Genomic DNA, 27,776 nt, shown 5'->3' on the forward strand with positions numbered 1-27,776 from the left:
TTCCGCGTAGTAAGATGAACATTTTTTTGCCAATATGTTCCACTTACTTGGTGGTATCGATATGTGGATACACTATTCAAAATGTAGGGTAGGTCCCCTGATCTTTCTTAATTGTGTAGCTTAACTCAAGGAAGGTCCACGTGGGGGCCATCCGTGCGATCTTGCGCACGAGACAGACCGTCCTTGTACGACCGCAAAAGTCTAGCAGCGAAGAAGTGCTTCGAGGAACAACAGGGGAGGCGCGCGGTCGCCTCGGACTGCGTCGTGCAGGGGTCTGAACCCCCGGCCGTTCCGCCCAGCCGACGTCTGGGCGACGATGCGTCGCGGGGGAAACCCGATACTCGGACTGGCGCGCTTGTGTGTCAGCGTCGATGAGTCCCGCTGACGCGCAAAGCAAAGCCGCCCCTCGCTTCCGTTTCGATGCTTTCTCTTCGCCATTCGTTTCTCCTTTATCTTTTATCTTTTCCTATCCTTCTCATGCGGTTTATTTTATGACCAGTGTTTGGTTCCAAAACGCAGTGATTCCGTTTTTTTTTTCCAAACTTACGCCTCTTCTTCTGCCCCTGTTTCGTCAAAGGCCCTCCAAAGATGGATACCCTGTTTCTTTTTTTTTTTTAGAATATTACGCTTCCGCAATAAGAAAAAGACCGTCCTGGCAATTGTTACGATTAATAATGCAGTTAGAATCAAGAATGTGTATGCCTAAGACTGTTTTGCTTATGCATTCTGTCGTCTTAAAGGAACGCTAAGTGGGGACATCAAGTTAAGATGTATTCATAAGCTGCGGTGCCAAAAAAGAGAAAACAAATTCTTCGTTTAAATGTAGAGTGCTTAGCCGGCGTAAATTCGCCTACGTTCTACTCTGCATGGAATGGGACGAAGAGAAAGAAATGCGAAGAAGGTGGGCAGAAGAACAGAGTACTAAAAAAAAGTTACAATAAACTAAACAGACATTTAGCCTTGGATTAAATTGAAATTTCTGGCGTGATGGGCCCGACTAGCTGAATGCCATGCAGATATCAAACATTATTATCTGGCTTAGAACGACAGAAAGCTGAGCTAGTTGGTAAGGATTCATTATGCAAAAAATGAGGTGAGGCGAGCAGACAGGACACAAGAGTAGAGAAATGTACAACACGAACGCCGACTATTAACCGAAGGGAGCACTGAGGTGAAAAAAGAAAGAAGACACAATACTCATCTGCGCAACTCTTGCGCAGATAAGTTTTGTGTCTTCTTTCTTTTTTCGCCTCAGTGCTCCCTTCAGTTGATAGTCGGCGTTCGTGTTGTCCACTTCTCTACTCTTGTGTCCTGTCTGCACGCCTCACCTTTTTTGCATAATTATTGTCTGACCTCACTCGCGTGTCAAGTGATTGATATTATAAAAGTTGAAAGGTTTTGCTCTATATTATTGTATATATACAGTGGCGCCGTTTCTTGTTGTTTTTACTTTCTTGTCTAATTTCCTGTATACTGTGATAGCCTTCACCGTTACTTCGAATGAAAGCACCGGTAATGATCTGAATTCATTTCCTATAACTTTACTATTTATTTATGTTTTGTTGTGCGGATGCATTTTGTTGTGTGTGCATGGTGCACGCTTAATTATTCTGCTTTGCGTACAGCCGGAAGTGGTGCCACCCATCCGTCAATCGGGCGCAGAACTCTGCCAGGAGTTCATTAACCTCCTTTTCTCCTGATGTGCAGGCAATTCTATGTATAGTCCAAAAGAATAAGTAAATAAATAAATAAATAAATAACTTACCGTGAGATTAGTCTTAGTAAACGAGAAAGGTACGGCAAAAGCAAAGAGACTGGTGGCACCAACGCGTCATCCATGACGTCATCGATTTGGCATCGTTTACTGAGGTCTATAGTTAACTGTTTATCAGTAAATGAATGACTACGTTGCGTTCTATTAAGCAACCAGAGCCACCACCTGAGAACGTTTGAGAACTTTCCTTGCTTCAGAATTGCGGGCCCAATGACGTTGAAATCTTTGGCGTCACCGTTATGCACAAGCGATGAGGTTCCTGTGCGAAATTCAAGAATGGGAGATTCATCCTTCATTTGCTTCAGTAGTAATCAAATTTTCTTTGCCAAATGATCGAAGATACAAATTTAAAATAATGTTTTAACATTCCAAAACAACTTATTGTAGCTCTCTAGCGTAGTTTCAAGCATTATGAGGCTTTCTGCAGTTATTTACTTTATTTTCATTTCAGTTCACTTCATCTTCGAAACCGGGTCGTTAATGTTGAAACTGGCGCATTGCGCCAAGCGGCTGGTCCCCTAACATCCAGGCTCAATATATCTACACGCCTGCCACAAGTCGCCGGGTAAGCATTGCCTCCGAGACCTTCAGTTACATGCAGCGTAGGGCCGTGCTCTGTGCTTCGTATCCCAGAAGCCATGCTGAAACTTAATACCCAGTCGGGACGAACGCAATGTCATCGTCAATGATCTGCGGTGACGCGCAAAGCAAAACGCGTATCGTCCTCGTCACTGACTCCCCCTCGTAGCTTTTCATGAGTTAGAACGCGTGGGAGAGAGAGAGGAAACCATCGGCTCGAAACGTCATCCTGTCGCTGTGGGTTCCTTATCTCGAGACCGGCTTGGAAAGTGAATCCAAACCTGTCCACTTCGCGTGGGCTGGTTTCCATAACGACACGCTTGAGCGAGGCGGTGGTGGCTTAACTCGACACGCTCCCGTGTCGACGGTTATTCCATGCCATATCCCTCAGTCTCACGTTTTTCTTTGTGTCTGTGTTTCTTTCGTAGGTACGTATGCGTTCGTGTGTGCCTGCTGTGGGTATATACAAGCGTTGTGCGTTTGTGCATTACTGCGTGCGTATTTGTGTGCGTTTACGTATGCGTGTGCGCACACGTAGTTTCTTTTCCGTTTTTATTGGTTGCGCTGCGGAATGCATCCTCATCGTCGTCGTCAGCATTAACATATTTTGATGTCCACGGGGCCTCTCCCAACGGTCTCCAATTAGCCATCTCTCGTGCTAGCTGATTCGAAGTTGCGCCTGCAAATTTCCTAACTTCGCCACCTTACCTCATTTTTTGCCGTTCTCGACTGCGCTTCCTTTCCTTTGGCACCAATTATGTAACCCTAATAGTCCACCGGTTATCTATCCTACGCATTATATACCTGCCCAGCTCCATTTTTTGCTATTAGTTTCAACTCGAATATCGGCTATCCCAATTTCCTCTATCATCCCGCACGGCTCTCTTCCTGTCTCTTAGCGTTACGCCTGACGTTTTTCGTTCCATCGCTCTTTGCGCGGTCCTTAATTGTCCTCAAGCTTCTTTCGTTAACCTCCAAGTTACTGCCCCATATGTTAGCACCGGTAGAATGCAATTATTTTACACTTTTTTTTTTCAACTACAGTGGTAAGTTCCCAGTCAGGATTTGGTAATGCCTGCCGTATGCATTACAACCCATCGTTATTTTATTCTATGCACACAGATTCTAGATGCTGACTGGCGATGATGAATTCTTGTTTCCTTGACAGGCTATTGAACATTACCTTTGTCTTCTGCTTATTAATCTTCGACCCCACTTTGCACTTTCTCGGTTATGGTCCTCAATAATTTGTTGCATTTCATCTCCGGTGTTGCTGAACAAAAAAGGACATCTGCAAACCGAAGGTTGCTGAGATATTCGCCGTTGATCCTCATTGCCGATTCTTCCCAGTCTAATAGCTTGAATACTTCTAAGCATGTAGTGACTAATTCGACAGGCGGACATTCAAATGAAAGCATTATACTCATTGAAAGCACCATTGAACGACAGTGGTGGTCGTCCAGTTGGTATATACTGTACAAGGTATACTGACCAAACCCGAGTGTATTGAATGTTCTGCGACTTTAAAAAAAAGTACCCAAAGTACCCAATTACTTGAAAGGAGTACTCGCTTAAGTAAGGTTGTCAGTGTGTTTGTTGATGCAGATGTTGATGTTGATGAGAAAATATATCAACTGAAATTCAGTTCTTTGTACGCCATAATTTGTTCTTATCGGCGGTGTCCTACGAGGCAGTAGAGAAGAAAAAACTAGGGGATGTATCAGGTAATGCAAGGAGGAGAGGACACTGACACGCGAGTTTCCGGTGTTTCCGGTCCTCCGTATACTTGAGCGTTTGCGGGTACAGAGGAAAACCGTGAGAGGACAAAACTTAATCCGCGACTCTCGGCATGATGTTTCTAATCCCTCTCGTAACTCGCGTATGCCTGCACACTGTGCTGTGGTTCAGCTGTCGAGCGCATGGCAGTATAGCTCACTGCTTCCCGGCTGACTGTGGGAAAGAAATATACGATAGCGCAAGTTTTGTTTTTCCTTCTCCGACGGCTAAACTTTGAAACTGTCCGTGCCTTCGCCTTCCCTCTGCGGCGCATCCACAAACTTACCACGTGTCGGCTGTACCTCGCACCGCAGGAGTATCAAATGTCGCGACGTCGTACGTTACGTCAACCCGCGTCGTTCATTACGTTCGCGCGACAGGGCGTAGGCTGTTATAACGGACTCTCTATAAAGAGGCAGTGTAACTATGCGCATTTATTCCGTGTATCTTGTATCTTCTCGCAGTGTGATTTTTTTTGTGCGTGTATTATTTTCTCCCACACTATGTTGTGCTTCCTCGCTTGCTGTGTTTTGTACGTGTGGACTATCGCCCTTGGCAGCAAGAAATTATCTTGTGACTCTGCGTGGTGCAGACCGTCCTAAACACAGAAGGCTTCAAATGTGCTGCTCCGCTTCCTCACAACATAAGGACTTTGTGACAGATTGACTGTTCGCGCGTGGAATCGTGTTATGTGGCCTTATTTTTTCTGGATACCTTTATTTTATTCCGTTTCGCCCTCTCTCATCTTTAATCCCCGACATGCCCTTAACTTTGGTACATGGTGGCCAGACGAAGTCATGATCAATAAAGTGCATATGTTTCGATTTTTCCAGCTTCTAATTTTATTCATCAGTTTTGGAAAAGATAGTCAAGGAAGGGATTCCACATCAAACACAGACCTAGGAGGAACACTACAGACGATAGAGCCGAATCCCGTAGTTGAAAAGACTTCTAGAACAGCTTTGTGGATCTCTTATTGACTTGAAGCTCGACCTTATGGGAATAATAAGTCTAGGTGCAAAGATTCTAGAAGACGAAGCTGCTGAAGCATGCTCAGTAGCACAGAACGACGAACTGCTGCAAGCTGAGCGTTGTAAAAGGAAGTGCTGTATATTGACTGCGACAAACGCAAATCAGCACGCAGCAAACGGAAGCGACCTCGCCGGTAATCGCCGTCATGATCACTAAGCGCTGCAATGTCACGAGTGAAATGCCAGGAATGTCTGGGGAGCCATCGAAAACGCTCTTCCGAAGTCTTCAGTAAGCACGGGACCGAAGAAGAGGCGAGGCGGAGACTGGGTGGGGGTTTTGATAAAGAGGAGGGTCTTCCCCGCTGACACGCCCCCGCGACTTGGGGTTCGAATCCGGCCCCGCTTTTCGAAACGGCTGCTGAAGGTTCTCCGCTGCCGTGGGCGCGTTCCCAAGACCTCCCTTCTCGTATTTCCTTCTCTCCCCACAGTGCTCAGAATCACACGCACACACGAACACACAAACACACACACGCCAACTAAAGACGCAACCCCTCCCCTGCTGGTAGAGTTACTCCGCGCCATGTTATTTCGTTTTCGGTTCCTCTCATTTTTTTTTATTATTATCGTCTGTTCGCTGCTAACTTTTCGTCTGCTCGTCGTTGCCTTCGACGCGACCACACCGAGTGTGAAGGGGAGGAGATAGTGGATGCAGAGCCACGGTAGCGAAGAAAGTGGATTACAAAAAGAGCATACTGCGCAAGAAAAATAAATGAAAGTGAAAATGTCTGACAGCACTACAGAGGCGCTTCGGGCGAGCCTCGGAGCCTGCGTGAAACAGAAGGTTCTTTGAAAGACGGTCCGTACCGCGGCTCTTCAAGTCGGCCGCTCAATTGGTCGCTCGATAAGACATCTTCGCTGAAAGCACGCGGCTCGCTGTTTCTTTTCTGTCCTTTCCGCTTAGCCGCCTACGTTAATCATGGGTGCAGACCATAGGCCCGGACTAAGTGGGACTGGGGTGTGATTTCTTAGGCGCCAAGATCCTCTGACTGTGCTTTTCCAACGTCCATTCACTGTGTGTTATTGCGAAACGAAGCCGACGAGCCGATGAAAAGCGCCCGAAAGGAGAGTTAATTGAACCAAAGGTAAGAGGCTGACAGTCTTTCTCTTTGTGAAATTTCTTTGTGACATCCTTTCTTCTTTTTTTTGTTCCTAAGCTTACAGATGCTTTTATTTAGATACAGGAGGAAAGGTAGAGTGGCACAGCGTTCTGTATGGCCTTCGTATTCGCTCTCTTTTTGTGAGCATTTGAGTCTGCAAGTCATCGAACGGTCGATGGAGATCGCGGTGGCCTTGACGGATAAGAACAGCATCATGTTCTATGGCCTCTTCTGAAACCTGGCAAAGCTATGCTATGGAAAAACATATTGTGTTTTGTAATAGCTACGTGCAGTTGTCCTGCACAATCATATGAGATAACCATGCCATATATAGGTTTATAATCTTACACAACTAGTCTAGGCAGATATAGCACAATTCTATTGGTTGACATTGACAATTCTAGAGGTTGACATTGCTTGCGCAGGAAAACGGCAAGCATAATGGAGTAATTAACAAAAACTCTCACAATGTATGTAATTCAGCTGGAGGAATTGCAAGGCATATCCACTCAGATGGAACTGCTTCGAGATACATGCGTTCCCAAATTGTGCGGCACTATTAATTGATGTTCAAGTTAAATTAGAACTGCATTGAGTAGGAAGGGCGTTTTTATTAAAAACATGCAAGATGGAACGATAGCTCATTTTGCTGCAAATTATAGACAGCGCCTATCTCAATACTCAGTCATTATAATGCAAGGGCTGCAGGTGATTGTGGAGAAAGAGAGCGTAAAAATTCTTACTTTATTATTATTATTAGATAACAAACTTAGCTCCTCCACCCTGCAGTGAGTCGCTCCCTCAGTCCAGCAGTCCAGCGGTCTTATCTGCACTTCTCACTCGGTCGACGAGCTCGACCGTCGAGTCGTAGGCTAGGCAGGGCTGCCTCCCATCGCCGTGTGGTGGGTTGTGCTATTAGTTGAGGCCGGATTGTTAGGCATCAACACAGTGCGTTTTTAGGCCCCGAAAATAGACAGGCAAAGCAGCGTTTTAGACGTCGAACTTCATAAATATAGGCACCATGAATTTTAACAAAAATCTACGACAGAAAAATACGACAGGAAAGGAAACAGCTGACGATCTGTCATGATCCAGAGGTGCCAACAGCTCAACGCAGCCATTTAATTGTCTTATAATATTCCTTGACTAGCGACAGCCAATAGGCCTGACTCAACAAGCGCACCGCTTACGTTAATGTTCAATGGCTACTGTCGCTAGCTCGGGAGGTCGGATTAGTGGAACAGACGTAAAAAATAATGCTTCAAATCTTTGGAAATGCTGATTGAAAGAAACGATATTTCATGTCTACCAGATGAAAATAAATTACGACACAGCAAAAGCAGACACAGACAACAAGCGCAAGAGAGACGATGGTTTATTGGGAAATTAACATGTTCGTATACATGAGGATTCTCTGGTACAACTCTGACAATTTTCTCGCATAAAAAGAAAAATGATTATCCGAATTGTAAAGGCAAGACGCACCATCTCTTCCGAATATACTTTCACGCACTTGGAGATATGCCTTTTTCTTCTTTTTTTCACGATGTGCTTTGTAGGCGAAGAGATTTTTTTAATAAAGACGCGTATTTTAGGGCATGTCGCTCGTCTGCACGCTGAGGCGTAAAGGAATGCAGCTTAACAGGTAAGTTTCGCCATTGGGTCATCAACGCTGGGGCGATCGCCTAACACAGACATGTCGGATGCTCAAACATTCTGTTGAAAATAGACTTGGATTTGAGTACACTTCTATAAACGAGGATGCGACTTGCAAATCTGCAGAAATCTGTATGGAAAGCCCGCGAAACATATTATACTAATCACTGTGAAGACCGTGGGAACGATAGCAGAATATATATATATATATATATATATATATATATATATATATATATATATATATATGTATATATATATATATATGTATATATATATATATATATATATATATATATATATATATATATATATATATATATATATATATATATATATATATATATATATATATATATACATATATATATATATATATATATATATATATATATATATATATATATATATATATATATATATATATTCATTTTTTACGACAGAAAATCTCTCGCTGTTCTCCAAAACCGGTTGTCACTTCGCACGTACGTTTTCGGCTACTGGTCCTTAAGGAACGGCGACGGTTCGTTGTTGTGCATCCAGAATTCGCGCGATGTTCCTAGTCAGAGTTTCGCCCCAAGTTTAGATCTACTTTCGCTACAGTGTTTGCGAGGAACGCGAAGTTGGTGCAGTAGTATGCCAGGCCACCTTGGAGGACACAGCCTCGTAGAAGGGCGGCTTGAGGCTTCCCAACTGAAGCCCTCTCGTTACCCGTTGGCCGCTGCATTCACGTCAGTAAAGTAGCAGTGTACTAATACTGAATAGCTTCTAGTTACGTTCTCCCTACGCGTCACGATGTGCTCTGCCGAAAGAGTACGTCCGACACCTCCTCCTCGAACGAGCGCGCGCGAGAGGATGCCTTCAGGAACACGTTCACGCACGAAGTGCTTTCAGTACGTTAACGCCCTCGAAGTGCTTCCTCAGTTCCTCGCAAACGCGGTGGACCGCGTGCGGCTGAGCAATTGACATGCACCGTCTGGTCTTCGGCAGGCCTTGTGCGTGTAGGAAGCGGAGTCTGCGTAGAGCAGTACAAGCTTAGCCTCTTCGACTTCTGTAGGGAACAAAGCCTCCCGGGTACAGACTCCCAATTTGTTCGCTCCGAAGGCTTCGAGCCCACTAGGAAAGGCCTTGTCTGCTCGACTGCTGCAAGCTTCTTTTGGGCAAAAAGCTGAGCGACAATGTCCTCCTTCACGTTTGACGTTTCATCCACGAAAAACACAAATGCAGGGGTCGCCAAGTATTATCTGATTATCCCTAACGTTTCTCCATACATAGGCCGGAGGCAGGTTTTTTTTTTTTTTTTCGCAGTGTAGACTGAGACGGGGGGGCACGCTATGGTCGTAATATCTTCGTAGGGATTGTTGCAGCTCGGGTATTTTATGTTTACCCATAAAATATTTTCAAGCCACCAGAGCCTCACGCAAATCGGCGTGGAACGTGTTCTTGCTGCCTTCCTCGAAGGGCTGTTGTCAAAAACGAATGTTGCGAGGTCTCGTCGAGCATTTGCCACGTGACCTTCAGTCTTCTCAAGCTGTGTCAGGTGCTAATTCATTCTCGCAAGAAAGCTGCGCAAATCCGTCAGGGTTTATTAAATGCGAAGCGGGTGCATTCAACATGAGAACATCAACAAACATGCTAAAGGTGGATCGCAGCGACCACAGATGAGTTGCTTGAATCTCCCTGCCACCTACTGCTTGACGTCACCCGATGACAGGGCTGCCACGCGAGTCATACGAGCACAAGATACTGCAAGCGCAAAGAGCAGGTGGGCTACCACGGACGTAGTGTTAAGTCGACGCCGTATCCGTGTTGTCTACGACGCAATACAGGAATTTCTACGATGGCTAGCATGAGAGTAACGTACGTGGCAGGCGGTAGCTGCATTGAAACACTCTTTTGCGTGGCGTATCTCGTTTTTTTTTATTATCTATTTTTTACCGGCATCTCCATGTATTTAACCGTGACGCCACCAGGCGTACCTTGATTGAAGTAATGTTTAGCGCACAACGAAGACATGCTCCGTGCATAAGCCCTATCGTATTAAAACATTGTCTTTCAGTATCAATCGAGTAACTGCGCATTTGATCCGCAAATGACTTGGTTTTTCGCTTTAATCTTCTCTATAGGCAGCACGTGGAACGGTGACTCTTTTTACTGCAACGGTGACTTTTTTACTGCAAGGTTCCTAACATACGCATTCCTAATGAACTCAAGGGTATTGCAAGTTGAGAGCTGTATTTCATTCAGTCACTCATTCATCATACCCTCAGGGTCAGAGGCAATATAGAGGGCAGTGGTACGAAAGAAAATATGGTGCATCGCAAATAAGCAAAACGCAGTGATTAATATGAACAAAACACAATGCTAGATTACGAAAAGGTTCTTTCTACACAATGTTATCTGCTGTGTCACAAAAAAAGAAGAGATTCCTGGTTGTGCCCCAATGTTAGCTGAAGTTTCACAGAAACGGCGGTTATCAGTAATATTTACAGTATCAGTGGAAAAGTGGTTCCAATCTACGGATATGAGAGGGGAAAAAGACTCGGAAAAATGAAAATCCCCAGCTTTATGACCTGTGATAGATAATGGGGTCTTTCAAGGAATTGCGTTTGCAGTGCAGGATGATGATAAAGCCTATGAAAGAGTGCTAGACGTCCAATCCTACGTCCAAAAGACAGCAAAGGAAGGCTAAGATTAGATCTTATGGAAGAAATTCTCGCAGTTATATTATAATTACGAAAGACAAGTAGGACTGAGTTACTATAGACAAGTTCTAAGCCCGTTCTCAGGTTATCCTGGCCGGGATCTCATACATAAGTAGCATATTCTAATTTAGGAAGTATTAGACTTTTCTAGAATAGGTGTATTTAGGTTATATAGTTAGCTAGAGAAGTTACGGCGCAAGTAGCCTAGCATAAGGTTAATGTTGGTAATAACGTTTTCGGTGTGCATTCACCATGACAGGTTTGTGGTTATATGGACACCTAATGACTTGTAACAGTGAACTGTTTCTAAAGGAACGTTGTTTAAGTGGTAAAAAGCTTGCTGGCGAAAAACACGGCACACATGTAGCGCTTAACATTTGTAAATATTTACTTTCATTAACCATGAGCTACACAAGTTAGATATCGTGTTAAGATGCAGCTAGGACTTGTTAACGACGGTTTTATTGGTTATTTCGCGAAAAATAAATCCGCGCACAAATCAGACGCTGGTGAAGACATGAACGCTATAGCATAAAAAGCGAGCAAAGTTAGAGAAAAAACAGGATCCCAAGGAGCGTTGTCCACGGTTTTCGGAGCCATACATGCATTTGCCTCCTTGCTTTTCTTTCCGCACGCAACGATATAAACGAAAAGCAACACAACGAATCCCATGGCAGCGGCTCGCCGACCGCGCCGACAGAAATGAAACGCGCACGCCCCATGAAGAACTTCAGTTCACTTCTTACAGCGAAGCTGTTAGCCTCTAGTTGGTCGGAACATTTCGCTCGCTGCATGTCCTCGCGGGGAAAAAAACCTTCAGCGATTTAAAAAAAAAACATCAACTTTTGAAACGAGAAGTACTTACTTGCTTGGCTACAACACATACAACATACAGCACAACATTCGTTTCAGTAAAAAACATGCACAAAACAAGCATGCAAACCACATTATCGATGATAAGGCGCTCCTGATAACAATGCGAAGCACGTAGCGCCACCTGCATACGTTTCCCGCTAAAGATTGATGTAGCGTAAGTTTCCGCGGCGACGGCAGCTTGAGAAGTGGGGAGTGACGTCATTAACCTTTCATATATAAAAGAAGAAGTCTAGCAACTGATTTCATTGTTGTTGCAACGCACAGTTAGGCAGCCGCACAGTTATTACTCCTGAGGAGCAGCGTGAATACGAGGAGTGGCATGAGGAAAAGAAACGGCAATACGACCAGTCGCGGCGTGCTGCCAAAGCTACCATTACTCCTATAACAACCATTACTCTAAATAACCATTACTATCATTACTCGATATAAAGCAATAAAGCATTGCATATCCCCCTCAGCAGTTGTAGTGATGGTTTTCAACAGCTTCGCTGGACCGGATTCGTCAGAAAATTCGTAAAGTACGACTGACACACAATCTGCAGACGTGATAACTAAGATTGTAACTCAAATATACGAGAAAACAATGTTGTTACGCGGAAACTCAAAGGAAAAGAAACCTACCGTCAGTAACTCTAAGAGGAAAAACAAAAGCTGGAAAGAAACAATTTATGATAAATCAAAGGGAAGCTCAATGCTTTTCGAAGCGAGATCAGGATGCCTTAGAACACGCACCTATAAAGTGAGATATAAGAAGGACGAAGAAGCATGTGCTTGCTGCTGTAAAGCTAGGGAAACGATGGAGCATGTTTTATTAGAATGTGAAGATATCTGCCCAGCGGTCGATTAAGACACCACTGGCCTCCTTGAAGCCCTTGGGTTCAGCGAGAGCAAGGAGAAAGTAAACATGTCCGCAATAGAGACTAGTAAGAGGCGATTGGAAAATTGGTGGAAGAAATGTAGGGAAACGACAAAAAACGGAGACGTACAACAACTAAGTTCGCAATAAGGTGTAAGGAAATTTGGTTATGGGAATTCATCCTGGGTTTTTTTTCTTTCTTTTTTAACCTGGGCAGGACATTAGCGGGTATAATAGCAAGCGGTTGGTTGCGCAACCCACCGCCCCGCACCAAAGGGGACGCTCATAACATCCATCCATCCGAGCACGAGCCGACGAAAAATCACGAACAACTGGAAGCTAATACCTTCGCTGTTAAAATGTTCCGTACGGTGTCAAGGCGAAGCGGGGCGAATTGTGTATAATAACAAATATGTAAATAGGGCCTAATTTGCACAAGCAGAGCCCCATATATTTATAACATTTATTTATTTATTCGGTATGCCTACATCGCCTGCACGGCATTATCGTATGGGGGTTAAAATACAGGTGGCCACAATGGAAACATATTCAGCAACATCAAAAGAATACATCAGTAAATGCAACATTGTTTAAGCACTAAAATTCGCGAAAGCGGAAGACAAACTAACAAAGTACCAAACAAAGTATCAAAGTAACTAACAAACAATAAAGTTGCGTATGTGCAGAGATGAATAACAGGACAAACAAAGAATATGGCTTTCAATAGCATTTTCAAAACTAGACGCTACCATCACTTCTTTCTGCCATCAGACTGGTGCTTACAACTTATAAGTACATTTATGAAAGCCCCCGCAACAGAGCCACATATATTTATAAAATCCGACGCCCAAGTAGCACAAGGTAACCCCTTTAAAGACGGCGCTGTAAAGCGATAAATGACGTAGTGTCCAAAGTGCTATTTATTTGCCCCATCTATTTATTGTCGGTGAAGAGGGCCTTTATATTAATCTACACATTTGGTTGTATAAAAGTGACATTCTCACCTTTAATTCTGTGTCCAGCAGTGCTGCTCAAGAGCGCTCACGGCGCTAATCGCCGAATTTCAGAAAAGCATGTAAACTCTGCGCGTCTCACCGCTCGACGTTGGCGCCTCCCGGGTGTGGGTGAGCAGGCTCCATGCTCTAAATCACTCGGGGCTCGTTCCTGCAGAACTCCTGCTCCACTTTTGAAGGCAAAAAAAAGAGCCCTCCATAAGCAGCCGGAACAACTTGAACTGAAACGTCAATGCATTTTGTCACACAATTTGGGAACTCGATGGCATCTCGGAATGGCTATCAGCTTCAGAATCCCTTCTAAGGTGAATTATGCCTTGGGGGCTAACTGGCTAGTTAAGATTGGCGGTTAGCTAGCTGATGTACTGATGGTTGTTGCTTCACGATAACAGGAATGAGTACACTGGAACATTCTTAACAAAGCGGCAATACACGATCGGATTGATCACCCGCAACCATGGACACTCCTTAGCTGTTAAAGCGACAACTCAGGGGCTTCAACAGAGCGTATCTTTGTAATGTATATAACGCTCACGATATGATTAACAGCACGTTCTCTATCTCTATTGCGAACGTTCTCTATCTTTGAGCAAATTGCTTGGACCGTGGTCGTGTGACTTCTTGGTGGACAACGGTAACATGGACTGCCCCATGAGCAATGTGTCTGAACGGAAGGAAAAGAAAAACGAAAAAAAAAATCATTTTTGGCCAGAACGAAAACGTAACCGAAACGTTATTTATTATTTTTGTGTCAGAGTGAAACTGAAATATTTTTGATCGGTTTTCGGTTCAAGGGGAAAGTCGGCAGTCCGAAACAACCGACGTCAGACAACATCAGCATTAGCGCCTATTTCAGGGCTCCGCAGTTGTGCGTACATCAGGCAGGGATAGTGCGAGCGATAGCAGGTCGAGCACTCCACTAGTCTGAGCCTGCCGTCCGGTACACTAGCAGGTCGGCATCGTAGCGAAACCTAGATTAACCCAGGGTTTGCGCGCTGAAGAGCTTATCGTTTTGTTTTCTTCGGGTTTAATGCTTTGTTACCGAAGTTTTATCGTCCGTTTATGTTTGTTTTATCGGAACAGCGGTCTCGCATTTCGGCGAGTACACCATAGGATAAAGAACCGTTATGAATCTTTTTTTTTTTTTCGTGCTGAAGCAGAACCGGAACGGAACTTTTTTAACGGGACGAAGCTAAAACTAGAACGAAAAACATTTCCCCTGAGTGCCAGTTATTTGTTCGAACGCCAGTTCAGTGTTACGCATTCCACTCATTATGCACAACATTGGTTGTCACTTATACTTGGTGAGATTTGTTTGTTGTTCAATAACTGAAGACAAACGGGGGAAGACATTTGCTGAGAGTTGTGCGGCATTGGCCCACGGTGATGGGCGGCCACTACCAAATAGCTAGACAGCTCTTGCGGGGCTCACGCCTGCGGTAACACTATTCACACGTTTGCGACTTGCGTTGCAGTGAGATTTCGTGTCTGTTATCTTCAGCAACAACGACACCAACAACGATGACAAGCGTAACTTTCTCTTTCTTCCTTTTTTTTCTTCCTTCTTTTTCTTTTCTTTTTCCTGACTCTTTTGGGACTCTTGTATAGGCGACCCTAAAGAGGCCTACCTTCACATTTTTCTTCAATAAAAGAAATTGTCTTCCTTTTTTCTTTCCAGTTTAATTTAGATATGATGAAAATTTTCACGAAATCACGGTTGCCATTCCGGACACCCAGTACGCAATACATGTCGTCGTCGTCGTCGTCGTAGTCGTCGTCGTCGTCGTCGTCGTCGTCGTCGTCGTCGTCGTCGTCGTCGTTGTTGTTGTTGTTGTTGTTGTTGTTGTTGTTGTTCAATGAACGTCGCTGACGCCCCGACCTGTCTCGTGCGCAGGGTCTCCCGCCAATCCCGTCTGCGGCGGGCGAAACCGCAGCGCCCCCACCCCGTCCGAGCCATGGCGCGGAGACGCCGTCATCCCCACGAGGCTCCCGCCGTGGCGCGGCGTCGCGCCGCGGTGTCGAACGCCGCCGACGGCGACGACGCCCCCTCGAGGCTCAAGCCGCGGCCCTTGCAGCGCAACGCGGCCAACGCCCGCGAGAGGGCCCGGATGCGCGTTCTGAGCCGCGCGTTCTCGCGGCTCAAGACGTCGCTGCCCTGGGTGCCCGAGGACACCAAGCTCTCCAAGCTGGACACGCTGAGGCTGGCGGCCGGCTACATCGCGCACCTGCGCCGGGTGCTGCTGGACGACGACGAGGCGTCGTCGCCCGGTTCGGCCGCCGCCGAAGAGGCCGCCTGCGGGTCGCCGCGGTGCCTGCACCCGCTGACGCTGGTGGGTTCGCCTGGATGCGTACAGAGGGCGATCAGTCAAAAGCGTGGCTGCTTGGGCGAGTTGGTACGCCGTGAATTTTTTTAGGCTTGTAGCGCAGCTCAGAAAGAGCAAGAAGGAAGGTGGAAAGGGTAATGAAAGGGAACGGAGAACAGAGTGAGCGCAACTGTGTTCTCCGTTCCCTTTCATTACCCCTTCCACCTTCCTTTTTGCTTTTTCTGATCTGCGCTACTACCCTAAAAAAGTGGGGTATCAGAGGCCGCGATAATATGACCATTGTACTCACAATTCGTACCGGGAAGAAAAGTGCGCAGAAAGAAGACGGCTGTGTGAAGAATGATGGCAGAGCGCGAAGCACGTGTCATCTAGAGTACAGCGTGCATCTTTTGCTGTGGAGCATAGAGAAATGTAATGTCCGAGGTACTTTCTTCCTGAAATTATTCCCAGTAACGTATCCATGACAAAACAAACGAGACGCACGCGTCATGTCGTCATGTCTTACATCTTCAGTGTGTCCTGTCTTCTTTATTCACCTTCCCCCTCGTTATACGCGTCTTTTTCGAAATGAACCAATGTGAACTCTCCCAGCTCGGTGCTCTTCTCAATTTTATATTCTAAGTAGTAGTAGTAGTAGTAGTAGTAGTAGTAGTAGTAGTAGTAGTAGCAGTAGCAGTAGCAGTAGCAGTAGTAGTAGTAGTAGTAGTAGTAGTAGTAGTAGTAGTAGTAGTAGTTGTTGTTGTTGTTGTTGTTGTTGTTGTTGTTGTTGTTGTTGTTGTTGTTGTTGTTGTTGTTGTTGTTGTTGTTGTGGAAGCAGTAATTAGTACTTAATGGCAGTAGTAGTAGTAGAAGAAGAAGAAGATGAAGAAGAAGAAAAGAAGAAGAAGTAATGTGCTGCATTTCAAGGGAAGGAAAACAATTTAATGATAAGGCCACGGACGTTTCAACTATCTCACCTTTCAGCGAACAACGAAACTGCACTGCTACCATGGAGAAGATACATATAAAACAGAATTGAGAGAAGGAGCAAGAAAGCTAAGACAAAGTGGTTGAAAGCCTGCTGGAGTACGTAACTATACCTAGGCAATAAGTCACAGAATACCCGAAACACGAGAACGAACTTTTCAGACAAATAATATTAGAGCACATACGGCAGGCATTCGTCATGACCGGGAGCGAACCAATATCATTGAAACTAAGATTATGCGTTCAGTGCGCTCTACAAGCACTAGCCTACGTGGCTGCAAGTTCAAAGTTAACAAAATACGATTAACATCAATCCCCCTAAGAACCACGCAACGAGCAATGTAACGAAAGATTGTAGGCGTGACGTTAATAGACAGAAAAAGATCGGTATGGATTAGAGGGCAAACGGTGATATCCGATATTCTAGTTAGGATTAAGATGCAGAAATAAAGTTGGATAGATCATCTAGGGCATAATGTAGACAACCGGTGATCCATTAAAGTTACTCGACGGTTGTCAAGGGAAGGAACACTTATAGTCGAGAACGACAGAGGACTAGGTGGGCGTGGTATGAGATTAGGAAATTTGCGTTCATGCGACGGACTGACGCAGCGCATGGCTAATTGGAGAACAGTGGAAGAGCCTCGACCTTAAGGAAAATAAATGAAGTGGATACCTCACCTGGCTAGTCCGTATTAACACCTTCGTTTTGCTGCATTTCTTTTTGTTTACGTTTATCAGTGACCACGTCCTTCTGAACCACTTCCAGACGTGGCCGTTCTCATTCCACCAGCGGCTTCCCAGTCCCGAGGGGCAGCAGGACGCCGAGCCCAAAGTCCGACACGCCGTCTCCTGTCGAATGTTCGACGGTGATGCACCTCTGGCATCGTCGAACCGACCCGCCAAGCAGCCTTATCAGGAACCGACCGCGTGTCACGGAGGCCATCGATATTCGTCCGCCCCCGCGGACGACGGATTCGAGTCCTTCCTCGACTACCTGAACAGTTCCTCGGGACCGTTGCACCCTTCGTACTCGGGCCGCTTCATGGCCATAACGAGTCAACGACCCCTGTGTTCCTCCTAAAGTCTCTCCGCGTTGTCCTCCTCACAGTCATGATTCGATTGTAAAACGAGGCAAACAGTATCCATAGTTTTAAAAGAAGGAGTCTTCACGTCAGGGTCTTTTATCTAAATGCATGTGAACGAAGTAATCGTTCTTGTTCGGCATCCGCTGCACCAAACTTGATTACATCTGTTGCATACCATATATATATATATATATATATATATATATATATATATATATATATAGTCTATCAACTGAATTCAGCGTATTTCCATTTTCAGGCCCTAATATTTATTTACGGAAGGCGTAGAAAATGACAAAAGTTTGGTAAACTGAATCATCAGGCTTACAACTCCGTGACTTGGAAATTTAAAAAGAAAAAAAAAACCATGTCACAATTTTGTGAGCAGCACCTATTGAGGCACTTTAGGCTCACAAAATTGGTGTATTATACACCGCCGTGCATTCTACCTCTAATTTGGGAGCAGTATTCTTCAAAGTACTCGTAAGCATTGCATTAGTTTTACGTAATCTGTGCAATCGTATACCAAATACCGTCCCGCTTCAGATTGTCTAACAGGTACAGTTTTCACAACTGCGTTATCCGTTTTGTTTATTCCCAGCAACGGATTTCTAGACTTTGTGTTTCAACTTCTGAAGCTTACCAATTTACGGTAATTTATCTATATTTTTTTTTATCACGAGGTTTTATATAAATATTTTGCTTCAGGGTCCGAAGAATTTAGCCTTCTCGCTTAAACGTCGCAAATTTCGTTCGGATATTGGTTCGACTTTTGCCCAGTGAGAGAAATTTTACACTTCTCATGCATTTGGATACGGAAATTGGAGGCAGCCCCGATTTCAAGTTGAGTACATTCGCAGCGTAGACATTTGGGATACAAACTATGGCAGCCTTGCCGCAAGCAAGACACTTGGTAAACCAGAAAATGCACAGAAGCGAAAGAAAGGTGTGGAGACCATGTTGAAGTTCCCGCACTTTCTTTCCATGACGGCATGCATTTGGATAGAGACCACTAAGAACTAATTGCCACTTTGTCGATAAACAAAACAAAACAAAAACAAATTGCATTGCATTTTAAAAGAATAAGAAGCTCTCCTTGGAAATTTGAGAATTTTCTCCCAACGGGAACGAAAAAAAAAGAACGCTTACTTTGGAATCCATGCCATGACACACTAACATGCCGGCGCTGTAATTCGAGCGCGAAGTTCAAAGAGAGAAAGAAAGAAAAAAAGAAAGAAAAACAGTGGCGCTCATTAACTATGCTAGTAATCAACATTTCTCCGCCAAATAAACATAAAGGCAGTCTCCAAAGAATGCAGTATCATTTTAAAGCGATTTAATTTTCTTTTTTAGTCAAACGCGCACACTAACGTGAGATACACGCCTGCTATAAATTGCAAGCAGGATTATTCGTGGATCTTGAAAAAAATGGGATCCTTTTTCGGTGCTTGTTCATAGTCTGACCAGTCGGGTGCATGAAACGTCAGCATGAATTGTCTGTATAGATGTTTAACTAAATAGTTTATCCAGTATTTATTTTATTATCACTCATGGTTGTCAACTTCCCACCTCACAGTGTGCCTTGTAGAAGGCTCTTGTGGCGATTTCCTTAGACATTTGGGATTTCCTAGGCCATATTAAATTATGCCGGTAAAAGATTTGTGCACAGGATCTAGCAATTACAGTGTTCTAAATGTCCATGCCTAAAACATTTCAATTTCGAAAACGTCGGGAAAAGGTGCCCGTTTTTTTGTTCAAGGAAGAAAAAAATTGTTTTCATGCTGTATTACGTCAGCGTTAAATGCTTTGACGTAACACAGTCATTTCGACGACATCATTTCATGTGCGTTCTGGCGTATAAGTAATAGTTAGCTCGCACTGTTGTTGTCTGCTAATAATTCTTTCCGTTTCGTGATACTGAGAAACGTAATTATCACGTTGTAAATAGGGAGTTTAATATATAAGGAACTCCGATTTAACGGTCGCAGTGGCTCTGCATTATGAAATGGCTTTGTCGCCTTTGGCGCTCCAGTCGACACTATTCGTTGAACACTGTAAAACTAACTTGGTGCATGGATGCCTCTAGCGTACGCTGTTTCCAAAAGCTAACTTCTTTATCCGGTGGCGACGCCACAAGCAAACACCTACTTCCCATTGTCTCAGGTGCTTGTGTTTCCTACAGACGCCATTATCTGTGCGTACATATTGTACTGCTTGCTCACCCAGTGTATGTGCCAAACGAAGTTGAGCTGTAACAGCCAAACTACGACATTCGTCGTCAAGTTTTGCAAAATGTTGCCGTCGGCATATTTTCTGTTACACACATTGATTCTTTTGTAGCATCGATTATCTCTTTCTAAATGGCCAGCGTGACCGTCTGGGATGTATTTATGTGAGTGTCAATGCCGAACAGTTATAATAAATATATGGTTATTTATTATTTCGTGATTCGGTCTCACCTCATCATCGACTCTCCTGTTTTATAAGCTTCACCGTAAGCGTTCGGGTACTGAGACAGAGCATTTTCAACGACAATATTTTTTTTTCATATTAAAGCTAAGTGCCTGGTAATTATCTTGCATAGTATATTCGTGCCGTATCTGTCTTTTTTATGAAACGTAAGCATGCCACTTTAGAGATCTCGCTATAGGAAGGCGCAAGATTGCCTATTTGTGGCTTTGTCAAGCTGTCTTCGCCGCAAAGCTGCGCTGCTCTGCAAAGAAGCACACTTAGTCTTGTTAGTCGCGTTTGCGCGTATACGAAGAGCTCAACAATTCGAGCTTTAAAAATGCCGCACGTTCGTGTCAGGAAAATACAACCAGAATCCGACGTGCACCTCATTCGGGAACACAGAAAACAGTGTTTATTTAACGGAATACATTGCAAAAGGAACTACTTGCGAATGGAACAAAGTGAACAAAGAAATTGATATTGTAAAAGAACTGCAGATGACAACTTCGCATCACTGGTCGACATTTGATTTCCAGTTGGGATGCAAAGCTCGACCCTTGTAGCCCTTGGGGAGTCCAATTCTGCGGATCTTCCTCCTTGGACCTTTAATGATAAACAGAGATAAAAAATAAAGAAGCACCGTGTCACTCTAATTTACATAACTCGATCGTTTCTATTCGAAGATCCATAAACTATTAGTATTTTTGTTGTGTCAATAGAGCTGTTTGTCGATGGCCGTTGCAATAGATAAACATGTTGGCTTCCTTTATCGCGGGTATCCAGTACGTTTTCTACTGTTTTTGTCAGTGCACTTCATCACCATCGCTTGGAAGAGCGTACTACTATGCTTTTCGACCTGTTCATAGTCTTTGCTGCTCGTCGGCTGGACAATAAGTATGTTGATAAACGACTTAGATATTCGGGTTTGGTAGTGACTTGATTAGTTTACCTAAGTGGCTGGGCCACTCAAGCGGTCGGCCTGTTTAGCTTGCTAACTATTTCAAGCAGGTTAGTTCTCATTGCTTTCATCTGGGCAAGCATGCTAGCCGTGTCACCAAGCTAACATCTCCAGTTTTCAATAAAGATCCTGTCTTTCATAGTGAGCTAACTAGTTCGTTCTTTCGTTCATTAGTTAGTAGGTTAGTTAGTTAGTTAGTTAGTTAGTTAGTTAGTTAGTTAGTTAGTTAGTTAGTTAGTTAGTTAGTTAGTTAGTTAGTTAGTTAGTTAGTTAGTTAGTTAGTTAGTTAGTTAGTTAGTTAGTTAGTTAGTTAGTTCTCACGAGAATACCGTAGGATGAAGTTCCACAAGACAAGGAGCGCATTGCACATACAAAAGCCAGAACACGTTAATCCAAACCAAGACATCAGTGCTTTGTTACCTTCACACTCGGCCTCCGTCGGATTCTTCCGTTTTTCATCGGGCGTGCGCGCGACGCCGGAAGCGATGCTTTTGCAAGACGCCTCTTCCTCGTTCAAAGCTTGGATCTTGCACAGTTCGACCTGCGGTTCACAACTGATCCTTCCCGGTGAAGCCGACTTGGTTTTCGAATCTTCTTCAGGCGGGATGTTCTCGCTGTTCTCTAAAATGAGACATTCCTGAGACGCCGGGACGACGAGGAAGTGCCTGGAGTTTTCGTCGAAATACACTTCCATGACCTTCTTGTAGGCCCCTGCCCCAGCCTCACTGCGGTTACGGGGCGTTCCGCTGTTCCCCCGTTCGTCCGCAAGAGGACGCCCTTGGGTGTCCTCGCGTAGGTATTGCCCAGGTGTAGTGTTAGCGCCACTACCCTCTTCCTCCGGTGGAGTCAGTTGAGGATAATCCACTAGTTTTGCCACTGCCTCGCTAGGAGCGCCAGTGCTGGTTGACCCTTCATGGGTCCGCGGCTCAATGCAGCCGACGTTCGCTGCAGGCTCCACTGGCGGTTTTTCCATCGCATCATCATCATCATCACTCGAGCAGTTAGCGGATCGCTCGTCCGGACCTTCTTCGGGACGGAAGCTACTTGGTCTGTTCGGGCTATATTTGCAATAGCTGTGCAGTGACAGTACCGCTCTGTGGAAAGTACCGTTGTCCACGGACGCTATTGCACTACTGGCGTCTTCAGCTTCCACTGTAACGTTTCTTGCTATACGAAAGTCGTCCCACTCCCCTTCTGTGCGCAGGCTGGGACGTCCCGCGCTTTCCAGCTGGAAAACGCGAGGCTTCTTGATTTCCGCAAGGGGATCTTCCGTTGGCGATTCCGAACACCCTCCTGGCGGAAAATTCCTTTTCCTCTTTCTGCACAGTGACGACGCGGCTGAGTCAATGGGAGTGAACAGTCCGTCCTTTGACTCCGCGTCGTCAGCGTGTGCCATTTCGCGACGACTGTACTCGGTCAGTCCGTCAAGCGGACCCGAAGCACACGAAACGCCCGAAGACGACGAGCCATCGGAGTAACCGGAATAGCAGGACAACAGGTCGTCCTCGTACTCGGACAGCTCCGACTCGCTGGTTGTGTGCAGAGTGCGCGAACTATCGTCGTCTTCGCTGTCCTCTTCGTAGCTCTCTTCGTCTGTCGTAGGACTGCAGCTCGACGCAGAGCCCGTTCGGCGGTCAGCGCGTACTGGAGGCGTGCTCGCGCGCAGTGCGTGGTTTTGCACTAACAATCGAATCTGGTTCCGCAGTTCTTCGATTTCCGCGCTCGTGGGAGGAGCTAGGCGGTAGTAGCGGCCTCGTTGTTCGTCTTTGTGCTCGAAACCTCCGGCCGGTTCCGGCAAGCCTGTCTTGTCGTGCGTCATCGAGTGGAGCACGTCGGGCGCCGCGTCCCCGTCCTCGTAGAAGCTGCGCTCTTGGTCATCCTCATCGCTGAGGCGGCACTGCGTGCGAGGCACCGAGTCACTTTCGTCACTGTTCTGGGTTCTGAAGACAGAGCCTGACGAGTCGCTCGCTCCTCCTGATTGGGAGAGGGGGAGCGTTTCTTCTCCTTCTTCCACTCGAGAGCTGGGTTCGGTCATCATCTGTGCGCCTGCAGAGGATACGTGGTTTCCGGCCTTTAGATCGTAGCACTCCGAGCATGGACCTGCGCTTGCAAGCGCATTCGTGTTGTTCATCCGTGACAACGCAACAGCGGGTGAGCTCGAAGTGTCGCAACGAGCACCTTCGGTATCGGTGAAGTTCATGTTGAAGTGTTCATTGCCAGAGTCAACCCTTGGCAGAGCGACTGGAGAAATAAGTGAGGACTTTGCGCCATCTATAGGATTACTCCTGAACGCAGCTTCACCGGAAGGAATCACAGTGTTGTCCGTCGCAAAGTTTGTCGCATTCTTCGAAATCTCTATACGCTTCGTCGGGACAGTCGGGGCAGAGGTCGGAACCTCGCAAACTCCTTCGCAAGAGGACCTTCCGTCAGCCTCGTCGTCGGATTCCATGAATTTGTCACCATCGGGGACCGTGGTTTCCGGGTTGAGGCCAAAGCAATTCCTTTCGACGCGCAGTGGAGTAAGTTCACCTGTCAGACGGGAGGTCGCCACCGTAGCCTCATTGTTCAAAACATTCGGTGGCGAGCTCTTTGGGTAGTCGAAGATTTGCAGCAGGCACCTAGAGACGGCTACTAGTGTCCTCATACGGTGCAATGGTGCTGCGAGCACAGGTGGCTGGTGGCGACCGCGGATGCCACCGGGAACTGTAAATGCCAAATCCGCAGCTGTGTGGTATCCCATTCTCGGAAATTCAAATGGCAGTAAATCGGGAAGCTCTTGGTTTCCTCTTTCACCATTGCATGATGAAGCCTGGACGAGGTCGAGCAGTTGACCGAAGTCGTCCCGGTATTCCCCTTCTGGGAAAAGAGGAATCAGTTTTTTCTCGAACAAGGCGTTCGTAGGTCCAGTAGTGACCCCTTTGTCACCCATGGAAACAACCATACCGCGAGCCACATCCCTGCTGACGTCTACCCATTGGGGAGGTTCCATTGGCTGCGGTGGAAGTCCTGCGAGTGTGAAGCCGTCGCGTGCTTTGCGCGTCGAGTCGAAGATGCTGTCTCCATTCCGACTCGCTGTAACGCCGCTGAGGACGAGCAGTTCCTCCGCGACATTGCTGCGGGCTATTTTGATCATAGCGAGGGTGCCCTTCAGATCGAAAAGTCGTACGACCCTTGCGTTCTTCCACTCTGGTTTCAGGAAACCTTTGTTGTAAGCCCGCGAAAGTGCTCCTTCACACGGGTATTCGGAGACTTGTGTGTCAGCAGAAATAGCCCTTGTTCCGGAACTATGCGCTACTGCCCACTTTCCTGCGATCGTGTTCCTCTCTCTTCCGGAGTCCAACGATTGTTGCAACCTGACTGGGATTCCTTCTAACAGCTCAAAATGGCGTTCAAGCCGACCGAGAGTGTTCTTCATTTGTACCTTTGGGTCCCTTGCCGCAGCGCTCGAGATTGATTGAAAGTCGTCGCGGGCGGTGACTGATGCTGTAGGATCCTCAACGGGCAGGTTAGGAATAACCTCTTCATCGCGATACCGCGAAGCTGAATCGTCCGTAAAGCTGTGTTTACTTGCATCTTTAACGCATTGGTGAATAACGGTGACCCAGCTGCTAGGATCCTTATCAGGTAGCACGAAGACGTCTTCTGCCTGATACCGAGAAGCTGATTCACCCGTCCCTGAAAGTTCTAGAAACGCGGCAGAGGTGGCTTTCGAAGAACGGCCGGCCGCTTGCTCGTTCCCGCCACCAACCGCTAGCACCATTGCCGACGGGAAGTTCGCAGAAGCGTCGGTTAAGACCGGAGCTGGCCGCATTGTCGCGAGCTGGCGTGGTGCGAAGAACGACGTCGCATCCAAGCGAAAGGGCAACGAAGTGCAATTGGCTTCTTCAATTGAACGGCCGCAGACGGGCGGCGAGGCATTTTGAGCGCCGACGCGCCGTTGGCCTTGACGTTCTTTCTCTTGAGAGGCGAGGTGGGTCCCATCGTCTCCCAGTTCAAAAGTGGCGCCTTGCTGCGCGGGGGTCCGTTCAGTTTCGGTTTCGAATTGCAGTTCTCGCTGCATGCCAGCTATCGTGGTGTGCCTGCGAGACAAACGTTGTTTGCGCTGCTGTGATCAATGACGTCGCGCCACGGTCTAACGCAAATAATGAACTCACAACGATAACTCGTTTATTCCCTGAGCAGCCACAAGTGACCATCTGCTAAATATCGGCTACGTGCTTCTACAACTTAAACACGATAAAGGTCATAACTGACTTTTACATGAAACGAACTGTAAAAATATTGTAGTTGTACTCACAGTAACAATATGTCCACGTCGTGTTTTCCTGAAGAATTGTGCAAACAGAGAGTAAGCGGACCTGAAGGTTCACTGCGCTCAAGAAAGAACAACGTTTTAAGTCACTGGGCAAAGCAGTGTTACTTTTCAAACAAGAACTCACCTCTTCAATAGCTTGTTGTGATGTTCAACAGTGTTACTTTGTGATAACAATGAATTTTACATAATTTTCTGATGCTTGAAGTGGATGGTTCCGAGGCGCACAGCGAAACCCAATATCTACTGCAAGTCGTCTGCTCGATTACAATAGTGAAATGTTTTTCAACGTGTAATATCAACAGAATAATACTAATAATAATATTTGTGGCTTCAAACTAATTTGTTTTACATTCTGACGTATTTTATTTGAGCTTTCTAACGAATGTTAGTTTCATGCGCAACTGCGTCGAGAATCTCCTGGTCCTAAACCGGAAACTAGCGTCGGTGGCGGTGCCCCACTTCCTCCCAAATGGCAGCGGGCGGTGGTTGTCGGCGGAGCATCGCGCGCCGTCGCTGATAATGTTTCCTTCTAGTCGCGCAACGATTTCCGAAGCCTTCACAAGTTGTAGGGAGAGCCATCTACGAATTGTGAGTAAAACCGTTTACGCTTCCCATATTTCGTGGGCCACAAGTGAGAAAGCAACGCGCTCAAAACTCGTCCACATCTGAGATGATGTTGCCGACCGCGCGAGCGTGCTTTCCGATTCGACAGGGACTTTTATTTGTGTTTTCCTGTTTCTTGTAACGCTCTTTGTAGACTTCCTCGTGCTACCGGATGGCACATAGTGCCGTAGGGAATGTCCGGTACGCTCTGCTAGCCATGTAGGGCCCTTGAGAATGTACGTGGTTTAAAAAGAAAAGAGAGAGCAACCCCGACCTATATGTCGAAAACTAAACAAACGCACTCGTCCATTGAATGGGAGCTATCCTTAGACTCTCGACTGTGTTGCATCTTTTTGGCCGTCCAAGAAAAACACGCATCCCTGCCCTGCATATGCACCTCGCCGACTTTTAGGAGGTTGGAAAGCCGTTGTCTCATAAATAAGCAAAAAAAAAAAAAAAAGGTCAACACCACTCCTCGCTTCCTTCCCGGCTGGTTCGACGAAAAGCAGCTCGTTTCGTTTATCTGACGAGCGCGCGCGAGCTCGCCACGGCGTTTTTTTGTTTTTCGGCGAACCAGATGGCGAAGAAGGGGCGGCATTGCCGCGGTTCGGCGGTGGTTGGAGGGAAACACATCTGCGGCACCTTTCACGCTCGTTTCTCGCTTCATTCTCCCCACCAAATCACTGGGCCAGTCCTCTCGCACCTCGCGGCTTTACCTGCGCCTCAGGGTCACGAGCGCGTTTTATTCCGGCCCCGTTGTGGCGACATTCCAAAACAACCTTTTCCGAACTCTATTCCTCTCACGTAGCCCTCCACCGGCCCCCTTTCTTTTTTTTTTTTTTTTTTTTCGTCTGTCCGGCGCACTTCGATAAAGAAACCTCTATGCGGGAAAAACTAGTCAGTCGGTCGGACAGCGTTCGACGCTTGTTTGGCGCGGCCAGTAGGGAGGCGGCCGACGGCAGGCGCTGCCGCAGACCTCGTGTGCCGAAGCCGCATTTCTTAAGCCGTGTCTAGTTCTTTTTTCGTGCAATGCTTTTATTTTTCTTCCCTCCTCGTCTTCTCCCATCGTGCTCGCTCTCCTCGCAAGCAGCAGGTGTTTCCGGTCGAGGTATGGAAGCGCGGGGTGTACTACGGTGCTGAGTTGCCGCGCAAGCTCTTCTCACTCATTACGTAGTACACACACTCGCAGCTCTCTGCCTTGTCTTTGTCCCGCGGACGAGGGAGCGCTCTTTTGTCTCTCCGCCGTGTCTATTACTTTTATGTCGCCAGACCTGCTTTAGATTTCTTTCATCCGGGGACGGCCGTCGACGCAACGTTGGTGCAAAAAAGCGTAACTCTCCTGAAAGGACAGAAAACGCGGTCACCGCGAGCGCCTAGTCGGCAGAGGCACCCCTTCTTTTTTTTTTTTTTTCTCCGCCAGTTCACGCGTCTCTCATCTTCCTATTGTGCGCGGTTTGTTTTTGTCATCAAGTTCTACTTCTCTCTCACTCCAAGCGCCGCTCCACCGGCCCTGCGTGGTCGTCACACTCGGTCTGGCATGCGGTGAGTCGCTATTCTGGCTCCGGAGCCGCGTTACTGTAACAACGCCGCCGTGCTTTCAGCGTCGTCTGCTTGCATTCAAGCGAGCTATATGAAGAGCGACGCCTGCGGGAGTAGCTCGTTCGTGCGCTTCTTTTAGTCTTGTCTCGCGCTTGGTGTGCTTGTGTAC

General features: G+C 46.3%; 3 protein-coding genes across 4 annotated transcripts in view; 2 read left to right on the top strand and 1 right to left on the bottom strand.

Moving 5' to 3' along the window:
* Nucleotides 1–5,803: 5,803 nt before the first annotated feature.
* Nucleotides 5,804–17,953, top strand: LOC142557588 (uncharacterized). Its single transcript, XM_075669545.1, has 3 exons — nt 5,804–6,242; nt 15,258–15,693; nt 17,423–17,953. The coding sequence occupies exons 2-3, from the start codon at nt 15,319–15,321 to the stop codon at nt 17,735–17,737; spliced, it is 690 nt and encodes a 229-aa protein (XP_075525660.1). The 5' UTR covers nt 5,804–6,242; nt 15,258–15,318; the 3' UTR covers nt 17,738–17,953.
* A 2,619-nt stretch (nt 17,954–20,572) lies between these two features.
* LOC142557589 (uncharacterized) lies at nt 20,573–25,686 on the bottom strand. Its single transcript, XM_075669546.1, has 4 exons — nt 25,590–25,686; nt 25,448–25,519; nt 21,571–25,229; nt 20,573–20,795 (listed from the first exon to the last, which is right to left on the bottom strand). Exons 3-4 carry the CDS (start codon nt 25,208–25,210, stop codon nt 20,704–20,706), a joined length of 3,732 nt encoding a protein of 1,243 aa, XP_075525661.1. The 5' UTR covers nt 25,211–25,229; nt 25,448–25,519; nt 25,590–25,686; the 3' UTR covers nt 20,573–20,703.
* Nucleotides 25,687–25,928: 242 nt separating this feature from the next.
* The window catches only part of LOC142557590 (CYFIP-related Rac1 interactor B), a 39,015-nt gene continuing 37,167 nt past the window's right edge, over nt 25,929–27,776 (top strand). The window contains exon 1 of one of the 2 annotated variants that reach the window (XM_075669549.1): nt 25,929–26,053. Coding sequence is in view for 1 of the 2 variants with exons in the window: in XM_075669548.1 (XP_075525663.1) it covers nt 27,606–27,610 (5 nt within the window). In the remaining variant the exon portion in view is untranslated. Of the gene's footprint in view, nt 26,054–27,474; nt 27,611–27,776 lie in introns of those variants that run through there. The other variant, XM_075669548.1, reaches the window with a different exon arrangement.

The sequence above is a fragment of the Dermacentor variabilis genome, chromosome 9 (assembly GCF_050947875.1).
Source record: "Dermacentor variabilis isolate Ectoservices chromosome 9, ASM5094787v1, whole genome shotgun sequence".
NCBI classification, from domain to species: Eukaryota; Metazoa; Arthropoda; class Arachnida; order Ixodida; family Ixodidae; genus Dermacentor; species Dermacentor variabilis.

Bases quoted from the DNA above. Each gene is read 5' to 3' on its own strand.
- LOC142557589 (XM_075669546.1), bottom strand. From the start codon at position 25,210: ATGCAGCGAGAACTGCAATTCGAAACCGAAACTGAACGGACCCCCGCG. The intron at 20,796-21,570 runs GTAACAAAGCAC...TTATCATTAAAG, and splicing joins GACGGAGGCCGAGTGTGAAG to GTCCAAGGAGGAAGATCCGC.
- LOC142557588 (XM_075669545.1), top strand. From the start codon at position 15,319: ATGGCGCGGAGACGCCGTCATCCCCACGAGGCTCCCGCCGTGGCGCGG. The intron at 15,694-17,422 runs GTGGGTTCGCCT...AACCACTTCCAG, and splicing joins GCCTGCACCCGCTGACGCTG to ACGTGGCCGTTCTCATTCCA.